Raw genomic sequence first — 19,455 nt, forward strand, 5'->3', positions numbered from 1 at the left:
GAGGCTCCGGCCCCTCCTCCGGAGCTGACAGCCCCTTTCCTGAATTCCAGGAGCTGCTTGACTTAATGAGTCTGGATTTTTCGAGAAGCAAGGACGGGGCGGCCTCCCCGCTAGCCGACTCTTCCTCTCCCAGCCCCGGCCACTGAGCCTCCTTCAGACGCCCAGGAAGCAAGCGAGCCAGCATCCAGGTCCGGGCGTCAGAAAGGACCCGGCAGCAGCCCCGGATGCGGGAACAGAGCGCAGGGCGAGCTCCAGGGAGAGCGGCTGTGGCACTGTCTGGGGTCGGCGGGGGGCCCCACAGGATCCTGCATCCGGCTTCTCTAGTTGGCGCTCCGATCACCCAAAACTCTTCTGGTAGAAAAGGCATACTGAGGGAGAACAGCCAGGCGTGGCTAAGTGCAACCCCCTCTGAACAGGAAGAACAGAGAAGCTGCAGGCAAGGCCCGGGGGGTGTCAGCGACGTGGTCCCCAGAGAGCACCCACACTGATCCCCGTGGCTCTGCAGGTGTGGGGGGGCTGAACAGTGGCCCCCAAGACGTCCATGTCCCGATCCCCGCAACCGGTGGAAGGTCCCCTCAGTGGTAGGAGGAACTCTGCAGACGGGATGAAGTTCAGGCCCCTGAGATGGGGATGGGCCTGGATCACCCAGGGGGTCAGTGTCATCCGGAGGGTCCTTATAAGAGGGGGTCAGAGGGAGACTAGACCACAGACCGGGGAGACAGAAATGAGAGCGACGCGGCCCCACGCCCAGGATGCAGCTCCTCCAAAAGCCATAGAAGCCAGGAATCGGGTTCTCCTCCGGGGCTGCCTGAAGGAGCCAGGCCTGCTGATGCCTTGATTTTAGCCCCTAGAGGCTCACTGTGGACTTCTGACCTCCAGAAGTGTAAGAAAATAAATCTGTGGGGTTTTTTAATTAGGTTTCTTTGAGTAGTTTAAGGTTCACAGCAAAACTGAGGGGATCTGTGTTGTTTTAAGCCACTGAGTTTGTGGTAACTTGTTACATCAACAGGAAGCTAATACAATAGGAAAAGACATTTTAAATTTGCATTTTAAAAAACCTAATGGGAAAAAAACTAATTTCGGTTTTACTGTCGAGCTCAGTTAAGTAAGTTAAATCGGCCTTTGCTATGCCCGCCTGCACTGGAATTTCTCCCGAGAGAAGCACGTTCCCGAGAGCGGCTCCAGCCCTGTCCATGAGGTCAAGGTCCAAGTTTCGAACATACAAGGTGACATGACGATGGCCTCTGCATAGGAACTGGGCCCGGGGGCACCTGCCCAACTCACCTGACGGCCTCCCTCCCACCCGGGACCCCGTCGACCCCGCCAACCCCGCAGCGAGAATCTGCTGGGCAGAGAGATGGGCCGTTCCCACCCCCAGGTCAAGTGCAGGCAGGGAGCCTCACCAACGCCAGGCCATGGCTTCGGAAGGTTCCGCGGCCACCTGGGGGTGCGGGCTGCCTACTGCTGCCACAGGGGTCGGGGTGGCCTGAGGCCCCGTGCTGTCTGCTGCGGCAGACCTCACCCTCACCCGGGTGCTGCCTGAGAGGGAGGGGCTGTTCTTGGCTGCACAGCGAGTGCCCGCCCGCCGGGCCAGTGGGGTCTGTGAACGTCTGTCCAGGCACTGACAGCCGTCCGCCCTCAGGACACGGGTCTCCGTGGGGACAGGACAGGTGCGAGATGAGAGCGACGGGGGGCCATAGCCCGGCCCCCCATCGGGGCACACAGAGGCCTCCGCGCCCCCCAGCCTGGGTGTCTGGCTTGTCTCTAAGGATCCCATGCCCTGAGGGCCAGCCTTTACCCGGGCGGTCAGAGCCCCGGACGCAGCCCGGGACCCTCTCCGACAAATCCTGTCAGCCCAAGAGGCCCTAGCGAGGGTCTCAATCCAGGTGGTGGAGGGAGCCCGGGTGACCCGACCCTGCACGGGATTAGCAGATGGCCCTGCAGTCCCCATGCGGCCGCACGGAACAGGTGAGGACCTCCAAACCGGACTTCTCGTGTTCTAGACTGAGCAAAAACTCCATAAAGACAGAAGAGTGTGGGTGCAGCACCAGGTGCTGGGGGGCGGGGGGAGCACGGGCTACCCCCAGCCGGCAAAGCCTGCGGTCCTGTCCCGAACTCTGGGCCAAGAGGCTAGAAAAACAAGAGTGCTGAAGCGACGGCATCCATGCGGCTTTCGTGAAGTGACAGACCCACAGCGGGGGTCCACGACCTGACCATCAGGGAAGGGAGTGGAACACAGCCAGGACACCTGGAGCACGTCACCCTCCGGGACACCGACCCCCGGACAATAGCGTGAAGCCGGGGAGGGAGAGGCTGCCAGCCCGCCGCCCACCCTGGCCCCAGCGGGCCCCAGGCACCTACCGATTGCCAGACGCTCCAGGCGCTTGCCATGCTCTGGGGGGATGGCGTACCTACGAGAGAAGGGAGGCACGTCAGAGGGGAGAGTGTGTGGCCGCCGCACGGCTGAGGGCCCCAGGAGACACGCGGGCCGGCACAGGGCAGAGCCGGGCGGCTGCGGTCAGCGTAGGGGAGGGGCTGTCGGGGTCGGGGGATGCCACACGGATGGGAGGAGGGGTGAGGTGGAGGCCCAGGACCCAGGATTTGGGGGGCGGTGACACACCCTCGGAATGCCAGGAGCGGAGACATTCCCAGTTAAGCAGCACTAAAGCTCAACGAGGCTTAGAAAGCAAAACATAAAGTAAAGAGCACTGGATTGGAACCAAGGAGGAGGACGGAAGCATCCTGGGCTGTCCCCCCCAGCCCCAGGAGCCGAGGGGAAAGAAGCTTCAGGAAGGGGCAAGACTTCACTCGTCACCCACTTTCATAAGTTGTATTTTCACACGTTTTTACATTTGAAAGATGATTGCAGCTCTGTCATAAATTTAAAAAGATGTAAGGTGAAAGTCTGCAAAGAGATGAAGCGAAGAGTGTCACCCGCTGATGCGAGCCAGCCTGTGGGGATACCCGGGACGCTTTCCTGGCAGAGGGTGGTGCCAGGAGGGACAGCCAGGGGCCAGGGGTCCAGAAGCCCCAACCCAACCGACGTGCCTCCCCCAGCCCACCCGAGGGCACTTGGGCAAGATGGAAACCTCCATTTTCTTTTCTTTTCTTTTTTTTTTTAATTTTGGCTGCACCACGAGGTATGCGGGTATCTTAGTTCCCCGACCAGGGATCGAACCCTCGCCCCCTGCAGTGGAAGCACAGAGTCTTAACCACTGGACCGCCAAGGAAGTCCAGGAAACCTCCATTTTCAAGCAAAGGCGGGCCGTGGTAGGGCCGCTGTCCAGAGGAGGAGGGAGGGTGGTAAAGTGTCCAACGGTAGAGCTACTAGAGCATCCGAGTCCCGTCCCAACCGGGAGAAACTCCAGGATCCGGCAATCCTGCCCCCTGGGAACACTGGGCCACGTCTGACACATTTCTAGTTGTCACGACTGGGGGAGTGGTCCTGGCATCGAGGGGGTGGGGGAGGGGCGCAGCTCCACACCCCACAGCGCCCGGGACGCTCCCTAGGAGAGAATGACCCACCCGATGTCAGCAGTGCTGCAGGGGGCGGGGACTGTGCTCCAGAATAACAACGGCAATCTCTGCAATTCTAGAACGAGTCCACAGGAGGGTGTACCCCACGGCTGCTCCCTCCTCCCCCACAGGGCAGGAAGCCAAATGGGGAGCGACACAGAACGCGGAAGATCGCCCAGACTCGGTAGCTGGCTGAGTCCACTCCAGCTGGAAGGTTTATCGTTACTTTTAATAAAATAAAAGGGGGCAAGGGTAGGAGATAAGGTGAACATTGTGCTGTCTCTAATCTAACAGGATAAAAATAATTAATTCCTGGGCACGTTTCAGGGCCCTAGAGGCGGCCGTGGCGCCTTTAATTCTGCTGTCGTCAGAGAACTGCCCATTATCTGGACAAAGAGGAGGTGACTCTTTTTTAAATGGCCTTTTATCACTTACATAAAGATGATAAAAATTAATCCCAATCCAAAGCACCTCTGTGGGATTAACGTCCCCCCACCAAACAGGGAAATGAAACATTCCGTCCCTTCTGGGAAGATGCCCGAGGACGGGAAGGAACTAACTTATGGCTCCAAGGCTGTGATGATTAATGCAATATCGCCAGCCTACAATGCTGCTTTCACTTAACTACCGCCTGTAATTGGGAGTTGTAAAGGTAAGATTAATTGAATCTAGCGGATGTTAAAAGTTTAACACGTCGGAACGTGGCTCCTCTGTTATCGGAAAGTACAAACTGCAGGAGGCTGGGCTGAGTGTTCACAAGAGCAGCCCCTGGACAGATTAGAAAGGACTCGCGGACGGGAAGCCGGCAGCCACGGGGGACGCCTGGACTCCGACGGCCAAGAGCACGCTGCGCCTCCCACGGCTTGGAACGACCCGGCGACAGCCTGGGAGGTGCTGAGAAGCCCCTGTGCTCCCCCAGCCCACACCCAGGGATTCAGCAAGCTGAAAACCTCAGTCTTCAGGGGAAGGCGGGCAGAACTGGAGTCCTGGTCCTTAACGAAACAAGCGCTGAGCGTGGGCCGTCCATTCAAAGGAGGCAGGGAGGGCGGTAGAGGCTCCACCTGTGCAGTTGTAACGGCTCCCCGAGCTCCGCTGGCCTGCCAGCGATGCGGGCGGCAGGTGCCCACAGAGCCCCCTCCCTGCCACGGCCCTCCCCTCCGGGGCCCCAGGCAAGCCCAGAGCAATGGAGGCCCAGGTGAGCCGGCTACAGAGCTGGCCTCCCAGCAGGGCCGACATCACCACTGAAGGAAAGTCCCCAGACCGAGGGGCCCCCATGGCAGAGCCTTGCATAGTCTCCAACCTGGGACCGGGGCGCGTTAACCTTGTTACAGCCCCACCTGGCGTCACGCCACTGGGTCGGGGCATCCCTGACTCTCAGGCTTGGCTCTGGGAGGAAAAAAAAAAGAAGGCGAAGCAGCTCTTTGGGCTGAGCAGGGCTGCTCGCTGACTCTCCAGGCAGGCAAGCATCTGTCTGGCCGTTAGTGAGCAGGTTCTGGGGCCGTACAACAGAGTCGGTTTTACTGGTCGCCAATACGGGGGCAGTTTGTCTTGCTCCCTGGGAACTCCGTCCCCCGTCACAAGGTCAAACCTCACGGCCAAAATCAATCTGCTTTGCCCGCCTGCAACCCCAGGCAGCTGCTCTCTGGACGTGGCAGGCCGGGTCGCCTGGGCGGCAAAGGGTGCTTGCACGTTTCCTTGGACAGACGGCCTGCCCGGGTCCACGTCCATCTCACGACTGGGCCGGTGCGAGCTTTCCCAGCCGGCGGTCAGCCCTGCCCAAGCCCACACAGAGCCCCCCGGGCTCCCCCATCCCGCTCTCCACCAGCACGAGACTGGTTTCCCACGTGTCCTGCTACACGGTGGCCGTCTCCTTGGTCCACCAGCCCCTGCCTCCCCTGGGCTGACCACATCCCACCCCCAGATGGCCCCCGTCACCATGCTCCTCCCCAGGGACTGGGCTGCGGCTGGGTGCCCCCTGGTGGTCAGCTCACTCCAGGCCAGCACAGAAGTCGCGGCAGAAGAATCTGGACACGTCGGGATACAGGAACGGGCAGAGCCACTCCCAGAATCCGGGGAGGGATGGGAGGGACAACAGACCAGGGGCTTCAGGGGGCAGAGTCAGAAATGGGGGAGACCCCTTGGGGGAGTCTGCAGAGGGTCGGGCCGCCCACGCGGGGTCACGCAGGTCCCTCCGGCCGCAGCACACGAGCCCCGGTCCTGAGAGCGGCCAGGCAGCCCCCTCCGGACCTTCTCCATGTATTTTATCAGCCCATCCTGTGCGCCCCTCCCCCGCCCTTTCTCTCCTCTGGTCAACGTTTTACACAAAGCACTTCTGGATGACACTCAACCAGAAAGTCGTGGCAAATTCGGCGCTGTCAGCTCGGCGTCCCTGGCAACCGCTCCAGGTGACCCCGCGGAGGCTGCAGCAGGACTGGACAGGCTCCATAACTCCGGGTTTAATGTTGTGGAATCGCCGAGGAGGCCGAGAGTGACGAATTCAGGCATCGTTTGCCAGACGCCTTTTTCAGAAGGGCAGTCGTCTGCAAACACCAGGGGCTTCGGCGAGAAAATAAAGCAATTTTAGATCCGCTATATAGCCCAGGGGGTAACGGCAGAGGACACGAGACACATGCAAAGCCACACAATGGTGAAGAGACCGTCCCAGTCCAGCAGTTTCACCGTTCAAATGACCGGCTGACGGGAAGGCTTCCGGCAGTGACCAGAGTCCAGAGGCCACGTTCCAGAAGGAAGCGACCCCCTGGTCTGGGGGAGAGATGGGCGGGCTGGCCCTGCCAGGTGGGCGTCCCCCAGCCTCTCCTTTCCAGGTTTCTTCCTTTACACTTGACGTCTAGAGTAGGGGATGCACCCCCTCCAATCACGGTCACCCCCAAAAAAGGCAACGCGGAAACCCGCACACCTGGCATAGGCCAAGAGGGAGGCCTGGGGCCAGAGCGGCCAGCGATTGCGTCCCAGACCTGCGTCCTGACACGTGTGCAGGGGTCGGATGTGCTTACGGGGGGGCCAGGGACGGACTGAGGCTGGACGCTGGAGGGGTGCACCCCTGGCCAGAGGTGGGCGTCCCGTGGGCCCTGCTGAGGTCAGGCCGGAGTCCAGTCAAGAAGCTCTAGAAGCCAGGGGGCCGTGGGTGCTGGTTGGGCAGAGGCCTCAGTCCAGCGGGAGGGCGGCTCTTGGGCCCAGAAGCAGCAGGTAGTTGAAAGGAAACACATCCTCTGCGGGCAGGCTCTCGCCTTGGGCAGGGGACAGGCCGCGTCCATCCTCCCAAGACGCTGGCCCGGGAAAGGCTTCCTGTCTGCAGTGGAGGCTGCTATTAATGGTGTCATTTTCTTGGTGTTTTGTTTATTCCCCTGGAATGGCTTGATGGATGTGAATAATTATCAGACTATAAAAGCCAGCAAATGTGCTATTTTCTATCGCTCTAAATCATCAAACAAATAAAGTGTGAAACAGCATTTTTGAATATAATTTTCCCCTCTAATGGCTTAGAATTATTATCAAGAACAATGAAAATAAATAAGCAAATGCCTTGTGAGTTAAAAATTAAATGAGTGTGTCAGGAAGAGGAACATGGGCCATCGTGGAGAGCAGGGACCTGCTCGGGGCCATCGGTTCTGCAGAAGAAGCAAGGGGCTTCAGGCTATGCAGGAGCCCGGGCCTCTGGGTGTGGACTCCCACCGCCCAGTGCCCTCTGGCCCAGGGAGTGGGTGTCCGGGACCACCTCCCAGGGGGGAGGGCTGTGCTGAGTGAGGGGTGTGCACCACGGTACCTTGTGCCCAGCTGACCCCCAGGAGGTCCAGGGAGCCCGTGTACCATTGCCCTGGGACGGCCACGTGAGACCTCGGGAGGCAAGGTGGGTGGGGCTGGCCGCTGCCCTTCCTCTCCCGGGCCAGGGACAGACAATGCCAGGTGGGCCGCTGCCTCTCAGGCCAGCAAGAAAACCTGTGGTCCCGGGGCAAGTTGTCAAGACGAGGAACGGGACGCTCCAGTGGAAGGCATCGCACCCCCGACGGGGCCCGTTTGCTCGGCTGGCCGGCCAGCCACCCTGGGCTACAGGACCCGTCAGAGTGGACGGAGTACCCTGTGAGGAGGGCGCGTTGCCACGGTAACGAGGTAACTCCCACACGCTCCCGCCAGCTGCAAGGGTAATGAGAGTTGATGGGGTCCTGACTCTCAAACCCTGCTGCCCATCCCCGAGAGGCCCCCTTGGCCTCTGCCAGGGCCCTGCAGAACCGTTTTGCTCAGAGCCAGGTATGAAGCGCTATAATACGGACTGTATCTGTTCCCCGAGATGCGTGTGACTCTCCTCCGGGTGACAAGAGCACTCAGGATTTCTTCCAGCGCCCAGCCTGACAGCTTCCACCGGCGCGAGGCTCGGCTCCCCGCCCCTCCTCTCTGCTGAGGAGAGCATGCCAAGAGCAGGGGTCCAGCCAGGAGCCCTTTGGAAATGTCAGTTCAGCCCGACGCGAGTTGGAGGGTGAGGAAGTTAATTTCACAGTGCCTGCACAAGGCCGGGGCAGACAGGCCCCTCGCCGTTTAACATGCTATAATGACAGCAACGGAAACAAGAAGGCAGAGTCCACGGGAAGTGCCGAGACCACATGTCACGTTGGAGGCCACCTGGCACGAGTGAGCCGCCTGCACGGGCCCAGGAGGCCATGGCAGCTCCGAACGCCAGCAGCCCCCAGCGCCCCGTGTGCTGGGCATAGGGAAAGGCCGTTTTTACTGCAATCCTCAAACACACGCCCTCTCTAGCCATGAGTCAGTGGGACAGTCCTGGCGCGCTGCCCCGTGGTCTGGGCGGCCAAGCGGAACGAGCTGGTCACAGAGCATGCTTCCCCTCATCCCCGAGTTGCCCAGGTGCCATCTCTGCGCTGGTGAGAGATGAGCTGGGCCAGAGCGGCCTCTCGCTCTGCTCCTCCGCAGTGAGGAGTGAAAGGGCCCAGAGAAGCACAGTCACAGGCGGTCTACCCTAACGTGATCACCATGGAGACGAGCCACGACACCTCCAAGCACTGCAGGTGACGTCTACGTGCAGCATTTACATTAAATTCCAAACCGTTCTGTATAAAAAATTCTCAGGACTGCCCTGGTGGCGTGGTGGTTGGGAGTCCACCTGCCAATGCAGGGGACACGGGTTCGAGCCCTGATCCGGGAAGATCCTACATGCTATGGAGCAACTAAGCCCGTGCGCCACAGTTACTGAGCCTGCGAGCCACAACTACTGAGCCCGCGTGCCGCAACTACTGAAGCCTGTGCGCCTAGAGCCCGTGCTCCACAACAAGAGAAACCACCACAATGAGAAGCCCGCGCACCACAACGAAGAGTAGCCCCTGCTCGCCGCAACTAGAGAAAGCCTGCGCGCAGCAATGAAGACCTAAAGCAGCCAAAAATAATAAATTTAAAAAAAAAAATTTTTTTTTTTAAAAAGAAATACATTAAAAAATAAAAAATTCTTAGCCATCCAGGACTCGGAGGGACCTTCCCATGGTCACGGTTCAAGGTGAGGCAGGAGAGGTACCCTGGAAAGTTGGGGGCAAGGCAATCCACCTTCAGCACCGCGCTGAAGACACTAGCTGGTGTAGTAAGTCAAGAAAAAGATATAAGGGGAGTAACAATCAAAAGGGAGGAGACAAACTTTTTCATGTCAAGTAAGATAACCTTCTACCAGGGAAAACTAAGAGAACAAGCTGGTGAATTAAGAACTAAACAGTCCAGCGAGGATGCAGAATAAAAAAAAAAAGACAAAAATCAACAGATAGCCAGGCTTCCTCTACACCAGAAAGACATTCACAGAAGACTATGAAACCCACTAAGGTGAACCCTATCCCTTGTCCAGCGGTCCAGAGGCAGGAATTCCTCACCACAAACGAAGGCAAACATAAACCTGGGCGTGTGCTGGCCACTGACAGAATCGCAGAGTCTGGTCCAGGAGACCGAAGTGCTCTCTGGGAGGCTGACACCGCCGGGAGATGCAGCCCCTCGGTGCCTCTGTCTGGAGTAGGACAGGGCAACAAACACACAGGCAGGCCTCGGAGTTGCGGCGGGCTCGGTTCCAGACCACCGCAATAAAGCGAATATCACAATAAAGCGAGTCACACGAAGTTTTTGGTTTCCCAGTGCATAAAAAAAGTTACATTCATGGTACTGTACCATACCATAGTCTAACAGTGTGCAATAACAGCATTATGTCTAAAAAAATAGTGCATATACCTTAATTTTAAAATGCTCTACTGCTCTGAAGTGCTAACCATCATCTGACAATGCAGGGTTGCCATAAACCTTCAATTTGTAAAAAATGAAGCATCTAAGAAGTGCAATAACACAAGGCGTGCCTGTACAGCAAAAAGCCCCCTTGCCCCCGCCCACATCTTTCAGTAAAGGAGGTAACAGGTGTGACCGTGACATCACCGGGTGACTCCAGGTACACACGTGGCAGGACTAGCTTGTCAGGTACGAGCAGGCCTCATCGTGACAGTTCCAACGTGAAAGACGGGCTACTAACAGTCACGCTGACAGCAGCATTAAAGGGGGACAAGTGGTCACCCGGTACCAGGCTGGAGAAATAAAAGATGTTAGAAAAAGCAGACAGGCTCGCCCTTGAAACACGAGGGAGCAGGTCCGAAGGCCGGGCAGGACAGCCCTGGGACCACCGAGATACCCCGCAGTCCCCTGCCCCACTGGGAGGGGAGGAAGAAGAGCTGTCACCTGCCCAGTTTGCCCGGGAGGGGAGGCTGCAGGGCACCTGGCCCGGGGGAAGGAGGGGAGACTGAGCCCTTTCCTAAATACTCAGGAGAGCAATCCAGCCTGGTGGGGTGGGTCCCCTCCGCGTCCCCCCAACCCCGTGCACCCCCATCTGGCCACCACTGCACAAAGGAGCTCGACCTGGGTGGCATGGCTCCCTCCCTGAGAGCGACTGAAACTGCCTGACAGCAAAAGGACGCCTGCCCTATTTCCATCAGGAGATCCCACCTCACCCTCCGAGGAGGCTGTTCGGCGGGGGGCCGCCTCCCTCATTTGTCCAAGTGCTGGGGCCCTTTATGTGACAGATATGAACACTTGCTGGGGAGACAGGATCAGCCCAGGACCAGGGTGGCTTGTCTCCAGGACAGAACCTTATTGAGCTGCAGTGGTTTTATCTTTAATGGATCGTTTTTACGGGACAATAGGTGATGGAATTTGGTATCTCACACCAGCAGTGTCAATGATTTCAAGTAATGACATTTTTACTGAAACGTGCAAGAGATAAACAGAGTCCAGGGAGCATCCACTCAGAGAAACTGGGGCGTCTCAGATGGGGATGCCGGCTGACGGGGACGCCGAAGGACCAGCCTGCTGGCAGGACCAGGTGCTCTGCAGCCAGAGGGGTCGCCCAGGCTACTAAGGGGGCTGGGGAAGGGGGGACGCGCCCTGGGCTCCACGCTCGCTCGCTCGCTCGCTCGCAGGCTGCCCCCACCTCCCCGAGGTTCCCAGGGAAACGGAGTGGGTCAGCATCCTGAAGGCCCCCCAGCTCCAGGGCCCGGTTCACGGGAGCCCATAAGCCCACTTTAATTAAGGAACAGACTTTACAAGGTGAGCGGTGTTGAGCTGCAATTAAATGCTGAAGTGGAGGTTCCTGATCCCCAGCCCGGGTTTATTTCAGGCCCGTGAATTCTTTTTGTTATAGACAGGACGGATAATGTCAAGTCACTTGCGGGCTGGGTTTTGACGTTGCTTTGAAGCTGTGGGGGGCCCCTCTCAGGTGAGGTTCTAAAAGGCAGGCGGGGGCTTCCCTGGTGGCACAGAGGTTGGGAACCCGCCTGCCAATGCGGGGGACATGGGTTCAAGCCCTGGTCCGGGAAGTTCCCACATGCCGCGGAGCAACTAAGCCCATGCGCCACAACTACTGAGCCTGCGCTCTAGAGCCCGCGAGCCACAACTACTGAAGCCCACGTGCCTAGAGCCCGTGCTCCGCGACAAGAGAAGCCACCGCACCACAACGAAGAGTAGCCCCCGCTCACCACAACTAGAGAAAGCCCACACGCAGCAACGAGGACCCAATGCCGCCAAAAATAAATAAATAAATGAATAAATTTTTTAAAAAGGCAGGCACCCATCAACACAGTCAACGCAGCCTCTAGTGGGAGCTGGGGAAGGGCCTTGTGCTGCCAGCGGTGGGCGGGCGGGGGGGGGGGGGGAGGGGGGCGTGCGTGCAGGGGGTCCATTTGTGGGGATGCAGTGCCGGTGAGCGCCCGGTGCTGCTGGTAAAGCCACCGCTACCTCCCCCTCGTCAAACTGCCTCAATTTCCACCTGTAAACTGACGGGCAGGCAGCTGCCATTTCGCCCAGGGCCTGCTTATGCACCACCGCACCCCCCCCCGCCCCCGCCCCCGATTTATTTCTGCTGAAACACACAGGAGGGCGGGAACAGGAGAGGACAGAGGGTGGTCCGCTGAGAGTGCACGGGCCACGCCGGCACATGGGGGCTAGCTGCGGGGAGCTGGGGAGGGTGGCTGGGAGTCCAGGTCTGGCCTCGGGCTGAGAGAGCCGGGGCAGCTTCAGTGCGGGGAGGCCCCAGGCCTATTACATCACTTCCCGGGTCCTTGATGCTTTCGTGCTCATCAGCATGCACACCCACAGATGCGTGAGGCCGCTGAACCTCGTGTGGACACACGCTGACAGTGGAGGCCCCCGGCGATTGGGAGGACGGGCCCGGACCTCTCCCTGCCCCACCAGAGGGGGCCCTGGGTGACCGTGACTTGCCCCTTAGCTACGGGACTGGCTCTGGAGAGCATTCAGGTGACGGCGTCTTTACAAGCAGGTCCCGTGACCAGCAGTTCCAGTCTCCGCGTGTAAGACCATCAGGGTCTCAGCTGACTGCCCCGAAGGTGAAGGGCGCAGGGCCCTCGGGGTCACTCTCGGGGTGGCTCTGGGCCCTGGTGCTTCGAGGAGGGTTTAGCTCACACATGGGTTAAGTAGGGGAGAGCAAACAGACCCAGCCGGAGGGGAGCCGCTGAAAGAGGGCCTTCAGCATGTCTCACCCCAGAGATGAGCCTGCCGGTCCCCGCTCCCCAGCTCCCGCTGCTGTGCCCCACGTGAGGGGAAAACACACCCTTAGCCAGATTTTGAAGCAAAGCTAACAAAGACTCCCTCAACTCACAGATTTGCAGGAATCTCCCTTCTGGGGGGCTGAAATCTGCCGACAGCAACCTCTCCAATACGGGAGAGACGTGCCATGGAAACCAGACCCTGCACACAGAGCAGGAATCTACAGAATGGTGGGGAGGGTGAGCGACTCCAGGCCAGGACCGCCTCGGCCGCAGACCCCCGACGCTTCAAGCAACCCCTCATCCAAACACAGCCAGTGGGAGGATCTCAAGATGGGAACAATGCCCGGCGAAGCCACTTCTCTCAGAAGAACTGACGGCTTCTTAGAGTGGTGGGATGGGGGAGGATTCTGGCGACTGGCCTGGCGCTCCAGACTGGAGCCAGGAACGCCGGGAGGGCTGGTTTGGCTCCTGCTGCCCTAAAGCAAAAGTCCTGCGGTCTCGCAAGCGGCCTGAGCCAGCAGAGCGCTATATCGTTCCAACCCCAAAGCGCCCACTTTGAACAAAAGACTCCAAAATGAAGGGCCATCTGCTCCTGCCAGACCAAGCCAGCAGGCTGTGTGACAGGCCAGCCACGCCTGCGGCCACGAGTGACACACAGGCAGGAGATGACTGCGCCCACAGAGGCAGGCCGGCCTGCCCAGGCAGCAAGGGCTACCCCGACCTGCCTGCCCAGGGCTCCCACACCCATGCCCCGGACCTTCCCTCCCGCGGCTAACATCCCCCTGGAACGGTGGAGTAACTCGCGTCTCCCTGCTTCTGGCCTGGCCACCTGCCCTCCAGCAGAACCCCTCCACGGGCCACCCTGCTGCCTCTCCTCCCACAGGTCTCAGCCCAGCGCCCTCCCTGCCTCGATCTCGGGGGTCCCGCTGCCGTGTGCCACCCACCTGGCCCCCCATGCCCACTCGAGGGGGAGTGGGGGGGGCACACCATAAGCTCCTGCCCTGACACACGGTGTCTGCCCTGGAGTGGTTCACACTGGGTCCAGAGCGGGCACTTGGCCAGGGTTTGAGCCGACCCATCTCCTTCTACAACCTTGAAGCCACCTTCGTCCAGCACCACCACGACAGCAAAGCTACGGCTCACCTGCCCCTTTCCAGCCCCCTACCCCCGTACACGCAGTCAATGTTTCCCAGGCTCCCGTGCTGGAAGGTGTGGCCACGTGACCTGGCGCTGGCCAATGAGATGTGGGCAGAAGCCACGGGCCTGCCTCCCTGGCCCGCCCATCAAAGTTTCAGGAACACGGCCTCCCCCTGCCCCACCTGGACGCCTACGCCCAGGGTGACCTCGGAAGCCATGCGCTGAAGGTGGCAGAGCCTCTGGTGGCCTGGGTCCCTGGGTTTCTGCGGCATCTCCTCCATCTCCCACAAGAACCCGCCGGCTTTGACTTCAGCTCAGCAGGGCTTCGTTCAGTGATGTTTTGGGGACTCTGTAAGAAAAGGGTCCACCCTCTCCCACGCCTGCAAGCTCAGGCCACCTTTGCCAACTGGGACGCCCCCTGTCCCCATGGGGGAGCGCCTGCCCGGGCACGCACTCCCAGAACCCGCCGCCCCTTCTGATCTGCAGGAGGACACTCCGAGGGGCAGGGCGGAGCAGGGCTTAGGAATGCGGGCTCGCACCCGTAGCCTGGGCCCAGCCCTACCACTCCCGAGCTCTGCGGTCTCACCAATCCGGTCCCACGTGTGAAGGAGGACGGCGTGGGGCAGTGGGCGAGACCAGGAGTCAGTCCAAGCACAGCCTGGCACACAAGAAGCATCGGAACGTGGCCACTGCTACCGCTATGTCTTCTCACATTGTCACACTGTCACGTACAGTGACAGATTCTTACACGAGCAGCAGGTAAAAGATGACATGACGTTTGCCCCAGTCCCAAACTGGAGACAGCCCGAATGTCCACCAACAGTGGAACAGATAAACAGGTGGAGGCGCGGTCACACAACAGAAAACGCTGCAGCGTGAAAGTGGATAAACTATCACCACACACGGCGGGGACGAACCCTCCTCGCAGACAGAGCAGAAACGCAAGAGACAAATCAGTCCGTGTGGCTGGGGTTCAAACCCAGCCAGCACTCAGCCGTGTCTCCCAGGGACACAGACACACAAAGAAAATGGCCCAGAGAAGCAGTGACACGCGGGCCATCAGAATCAGGAGGACGGTCCCAGCTCTGCGGGGTGGGGGGAATGGGGCCGCAAAGGAAGGGGACCCAGGACAGAGAACGAGGGGGTTCATTGCCCAACAGCGTTGACTGGGGAGTCATTCGATAAACTGTATGTATGTATCCATCTTTCGGCCAAGTACAATATTTCACGTATTTTTCTGTACCATGTAAAGTCTTAGGATAAAAACATTTACCGAAAAGGGAACACACCATGGCAGACATAGTTCTCAGGTGCCCCTGAGGCTCACATCCCCGCTCTCGGTCATTCCAACATCCCCTCTCGGTGCTGCTGGGAGGGGATTTGCCTGTTATAATTAAGGCTCCAAATCAGCAAATCCTATAATTGGGAGGTTACCCTGGGTGGGCCTGACCTAATCTGGTGGGCCCTGGAAAGGCATCGGTCCCTAAGTCAGAGGGGCCAAGTGTGAAGGGACCCTCGGTACCAAATGGACCTTCCCCAGAGCTCCGGGTAGGGGTCCGGCCCGCCGACACTCGACTCTGCCTCTGAGGCCCTAAACTGAGGCCCCGGCAGGCCCATGCCTGGGCGCTGAGAGCCGGTCACCTCAAGCTGTCCGTCTACGGGATCAGCTATGCAGCGGCGGAGAACTAAGACTGCCCAGCTGGAGGGAGGAGCAAAGAGATCAAAACTATCTGACAGAAGGACGCCAGATCGTCCACATCTGTCCAATCTGGGTACTGGGCACGAGGCTGTTCTGTTAATTATTCTCTTTCCTTTTCCGAAATTTGAAGTATTAAAAAAAAAAAGAAAGAAAGAGCACACTCCAAAGAGGACAGTACGGAAAGGGGGGAGGTGTGACCTCCCAGTGGAGACACCTGAGCAGCGCGACCTCAGCCAGGGGACCGAGGCCGACACCAGCAGTGATGAGTCATGTTGACGGCAGGCACCCCGAGATGAAGGATGAGACGGCCATGCACAGGTGGTCCTCCTCCCAGCACCCAGCGCCCCAGTGTAACCGTTTGAGAAAAACACCCGACAAGTTCCCACTGAGGGAGATTCTACAAAATCTCTGGCCACAGTCCTCAAACCCGTCAAGGGCATCGAGAACAAGGGAAGTCTGGGAACCCTCCTACACAGTTGGTGGGAATGTAAATTGGTACAGTCACTATGGAGAACAGTATGGAGGTTCCTCAAAAAACTAAAAGTAGAGCTGCCATATGATCCTGCAATCCCACTCCTGGGCATATATCCAGAGGAAACTCTAATTTCAAAAAGATACATGCACCCCTATGTTCATAGCAGCACTATTCACAATAGCCAGGACATGGAAACAATCTGAATACCCATCGACAGATGAATGGATAAAGAAGATGTGGTCCACGTACACAATGGAATATTACTCAGCCATACAAAAGAATGAAATAATGTCATTTTCAGCAACAGGGACGCAACTAGACATTATCATACCAAGTTAAGTTAAGTCAGAAAGAGAAAGACATATCATATGCTATCACTTATATGTGGAATCTAAAATACGACACAAATGAACTTATCTGTGAAACGAAAACAGACTCACAGACATAGAGAGCAGACTGGTAGCTGCCGGGGTGGGGGTGGGGTGGGGCGGGGAGGGAAAGATTGGGAGTTTGGGCTTAGCAGATGCAAACTATTACATATAGAATGGATAAACAACAAGGTCCTACTGTATAGCACAGGGAACTATATTCAGTACCCTGTGATACACCATAATGGAAAAGAATATGAAAAAGAACATATATATGTATAACTGAATCACTTTGCTGTACAGCAGAAATTAACACAACGTTGTAAATCAACCATACTTCAATAAAATGAATTTTAAAAAATTAAAAAGAACAAGGAGAGTCTGAGGAACCATCACAGCCCAGAGGAGCCCGAGGAGATGGGATGCCTGAATGTCACAGGGGTCCTGGATAGGGTCCTGGGACAGAAGGGACACCAGGGACAAACAAGGCAAACTGAATGAAGCAGGATCCTAGTCAACAAGAATGTACCCATAAGGTTCATTAACTGCAACAAATGTCCCAGCCTCGTGTAAACTAATAAGGAGGCTGGGTGTGGGGTGCATGGGAACTCTCTGTACTGTCTTCTCAGTTTTGCTGTAAAATCTAAAACAGTTCTGAAAAATAAACTCTTTCAAAAAGAGAGAGAGGGAGTACACCACCGAAACAGTGGATAAACAGACCAGCCTGTGACAAACACAGAAGGAACAAGGAAGGACACAGTGGACCATTTGCACCGGGCACCCTCCGTCATGAACCCTCCCACCCCTGCTCACCAAGAAGCCAATTTCCAAATCCATCAGCTGCGCTGCTGCCCGGCTGCCCAGGCTCACGGCAAGATATCAGATCATCGGGAATATCAGCAGATCCCCCCCCCCCATTCAGCCTCATGGGCTCTGGAGAAGAGCATATGGTGAGATTTTCCTTCGCAGAAGGCTGACCTTCCTCTGCCGAGCGTGATGTTAAAATCACTTTGCATTCCCTGAACAAACACCAACTGTGCCTGTCCCCGCCAGCACTGCGAGATTCAAGGAGGCAGCCTGCGGGAACGGACCCTGCTGCCCGGTGAGCGGGAGCCCCTGGGGGAGCACTGGGATTCCCAGGTCCCCGATCTGCCCCGAGCTGCCCGCAGCACAGGTTGTCACCTGACGCAACTGTCTGGCTTTGCTGGGGCAGCACCAGGCTACTGAGTTTATTTAGCGCAGGCGAGGCTGGCAAAGAGCAGTCAGATGTTTGGGCTGATCTGTGATTCAAACCATGCTGTGTCACGCTGCACAAAAATCCTCTGAAGTTGCCTGTTGTCGCACCCGCCAGGTTAATTAATGAGGCAATCCTATCCTCATAGCCTGACGACACGATGCCCCAATTTGAGAGTCCAGCATCAGGAGTTAATTTTCAAATGCCAAAGCCAGCTTCTGGTTTCAGATTTCCGGCACAATCCTGACAAGCAGAAAGGCTGGGCTGTTGGCATCGGTGACGACAGTGTGGTCCCGACAAGAGCGGACCGAGGGCTCTATGAGGAGGGCGGGGAGGGGTTCCGGGGTGGGGGGGGTAGTAACACGGCTGTGCTTCCCATAAGCCCCCGGGTGCTCAGGCCCTCCTGGGCACGTGCTAAACCACTTCTCCCAGCGCTGCGCCAGCGTCCCCGTGCTGCTGAGCTCCAGGGTGTGTGCGCGGCTGCAAAGCCCAGCTGGAAGTGACAGCTCCCAGCAGGGGCTCTCGGTCACCTCGCAGAACGCCAGGTCTCCAGTCTTCTGGGCACGGTCCCCGGGGGTGGCAGGCGGGACCCTGGAGGCCAGACTCACGAACTGCCTGAGTGAGGAGACACGCTGTCCTTTCCTGACTAGATGCATGCATGCGTGCTGCCACACACGCAACCCGAGTGCACACGCGTGCACACTCCAGGGTGACCAAGCACCGAGGTCCCCCCAGGTCTGAGAGGGTTTCCAGGATGCGAGACTTTCGGCTCCGAAGCCAGGAAAGTCGCGCTGGTCACCCTAACACCAAGGTCACCGTGCACCTTGGAAGGAGGCAGCGGGCACACGGGTCAGGCACACAGGGAATAAACGACAACCAGGACTGCTGCTGTGGCCAGAGCCGCCGTCAAAAGAGATGACGGAGAAGGCGCCCCCTGCGGCCCACAGCCCTTTGCGTCAAACAGTGAGTGCACAGCGAGCTTTGGACCAAGGACCCACGAGCCGGGAAGACGGGCCTCGGTTGGTTGTGCTGTTTAGGACAACAGCCACCTTCTCTCAGAAGGAGGATCCTTCTGCAGAGACGCGACCACCCCCATCATAAAACCGACGAGCAGCTTCAGGCAAGGCTGCGTGGACTGAGGGCAGACTCCGCCAGGGCTGCAGGGTCCGGTGTCTCCGCAAACAGATTCAAGCAAGCTCGGGGCCTTGGACAGCACGACCCTGCCTTGTCTGTTGTCTTTTAATAAACAGGGGTCCTAACACCTCTCTGCTCTCTGGCAGTCTGCTCTCAGGAGGAGCTCTCCGCTCAAAAACATTCTTTTTGTTGCTGGATTTCTGGTCACCATAGCCCAGGAGGCAGGGCAGAGGAAGGAGGAGCCGGCTGGTTTCCCCAGTGTGTTTACAAGGTACACACCGAGGCTCCCTGCATCGTCGCGGTGGGTCTCTTCCCCGGCCCCCCAGGTGCTGCGGCCACGTGGAGCTGCTGAGAGAAGCTGCTTGGCTGAGCTGCGGCGCCTCTCTCTCCCCAGAGACCCAGGAGGAAAGGAGGCAGTGCCTCTATCTCACCCTGGCATCCTGTACGGGGACGGGGCGCAGTGCTGGGAAGCTAAGTTACCAAAGCCAATCTGTGCAGCCGTCACACTCCTACCAATCTCCACTCCAGATGGTGTCCAGCCAGCCCTCCCTCCACCGTGGGGCAAGGCGGGGCCGCTCCTGAGTCAGGGAATGGCCCCTGCTCCCTCCCTGCCGTGCCAGGCTCTCAGAAGCCACGAGGTCACCCAGGGACCTCCTCCGGGAGTCACCAGCGCCCTCCACCACGGGCTTTCAGAGCTGCTGCCTGCGGTCGCTTTGCTCGGCTCCATCAATCACCAGAATTCCCAATTCTGCCACCGGGGACAAAGCAGAGGCCCTGGCGGCCTCCCGGCATTGTGGTCCAGCAGTGCCACCTGTAGCCAGAGCCAGGGAGCCTGCAGCCGGGAGGAG

The 19,455-nt window shown here is 58.3% G+C and overlaps 1 protein-coding gene across 6 annotated transcripts in view; it reads right to left on the minus strand.

Moving 5' to 3' along the window:
* The window catches only part of KDM4B (lysine demethylase 4B), a 141,020-nt gene that overhangs the window by 61,645 nt on the left and 59,920 nt on the right, over positions 1-19,455 (minus strand). For all 6 annotated transcript variants that reach the window (XM_068537209.1, XM_068537207.1, XM_068537208.1 and 3 more), the window contains exon 7: positions 2,362-2,411. In XM_068537209.1, the coding sequence (XP_068393310.1) occupies positions 2,362-2,411 (50 nt within the window). The remainder of the gene's footprint in view (positions 1-2,361; positions 2,412-19,455) is intronic.

The sequence above is a fragment of the Eschrichtius robustus genome, chromosome 2 (genome assembly GCF_028021215.1).
Source record: "Eschrichtius robustus isolate mEscRob2 chromosome 2, mEscRob2.pri, whole genome shotgun sequence".
NCBI classification, from domain to species: domain Eukaryota; kingdom Metazoa; phylum Chordata; class Mammalia; order Artiodactyla; family Eschrichtiidae; genus Eschrichtius; species Eschrichtius robustus.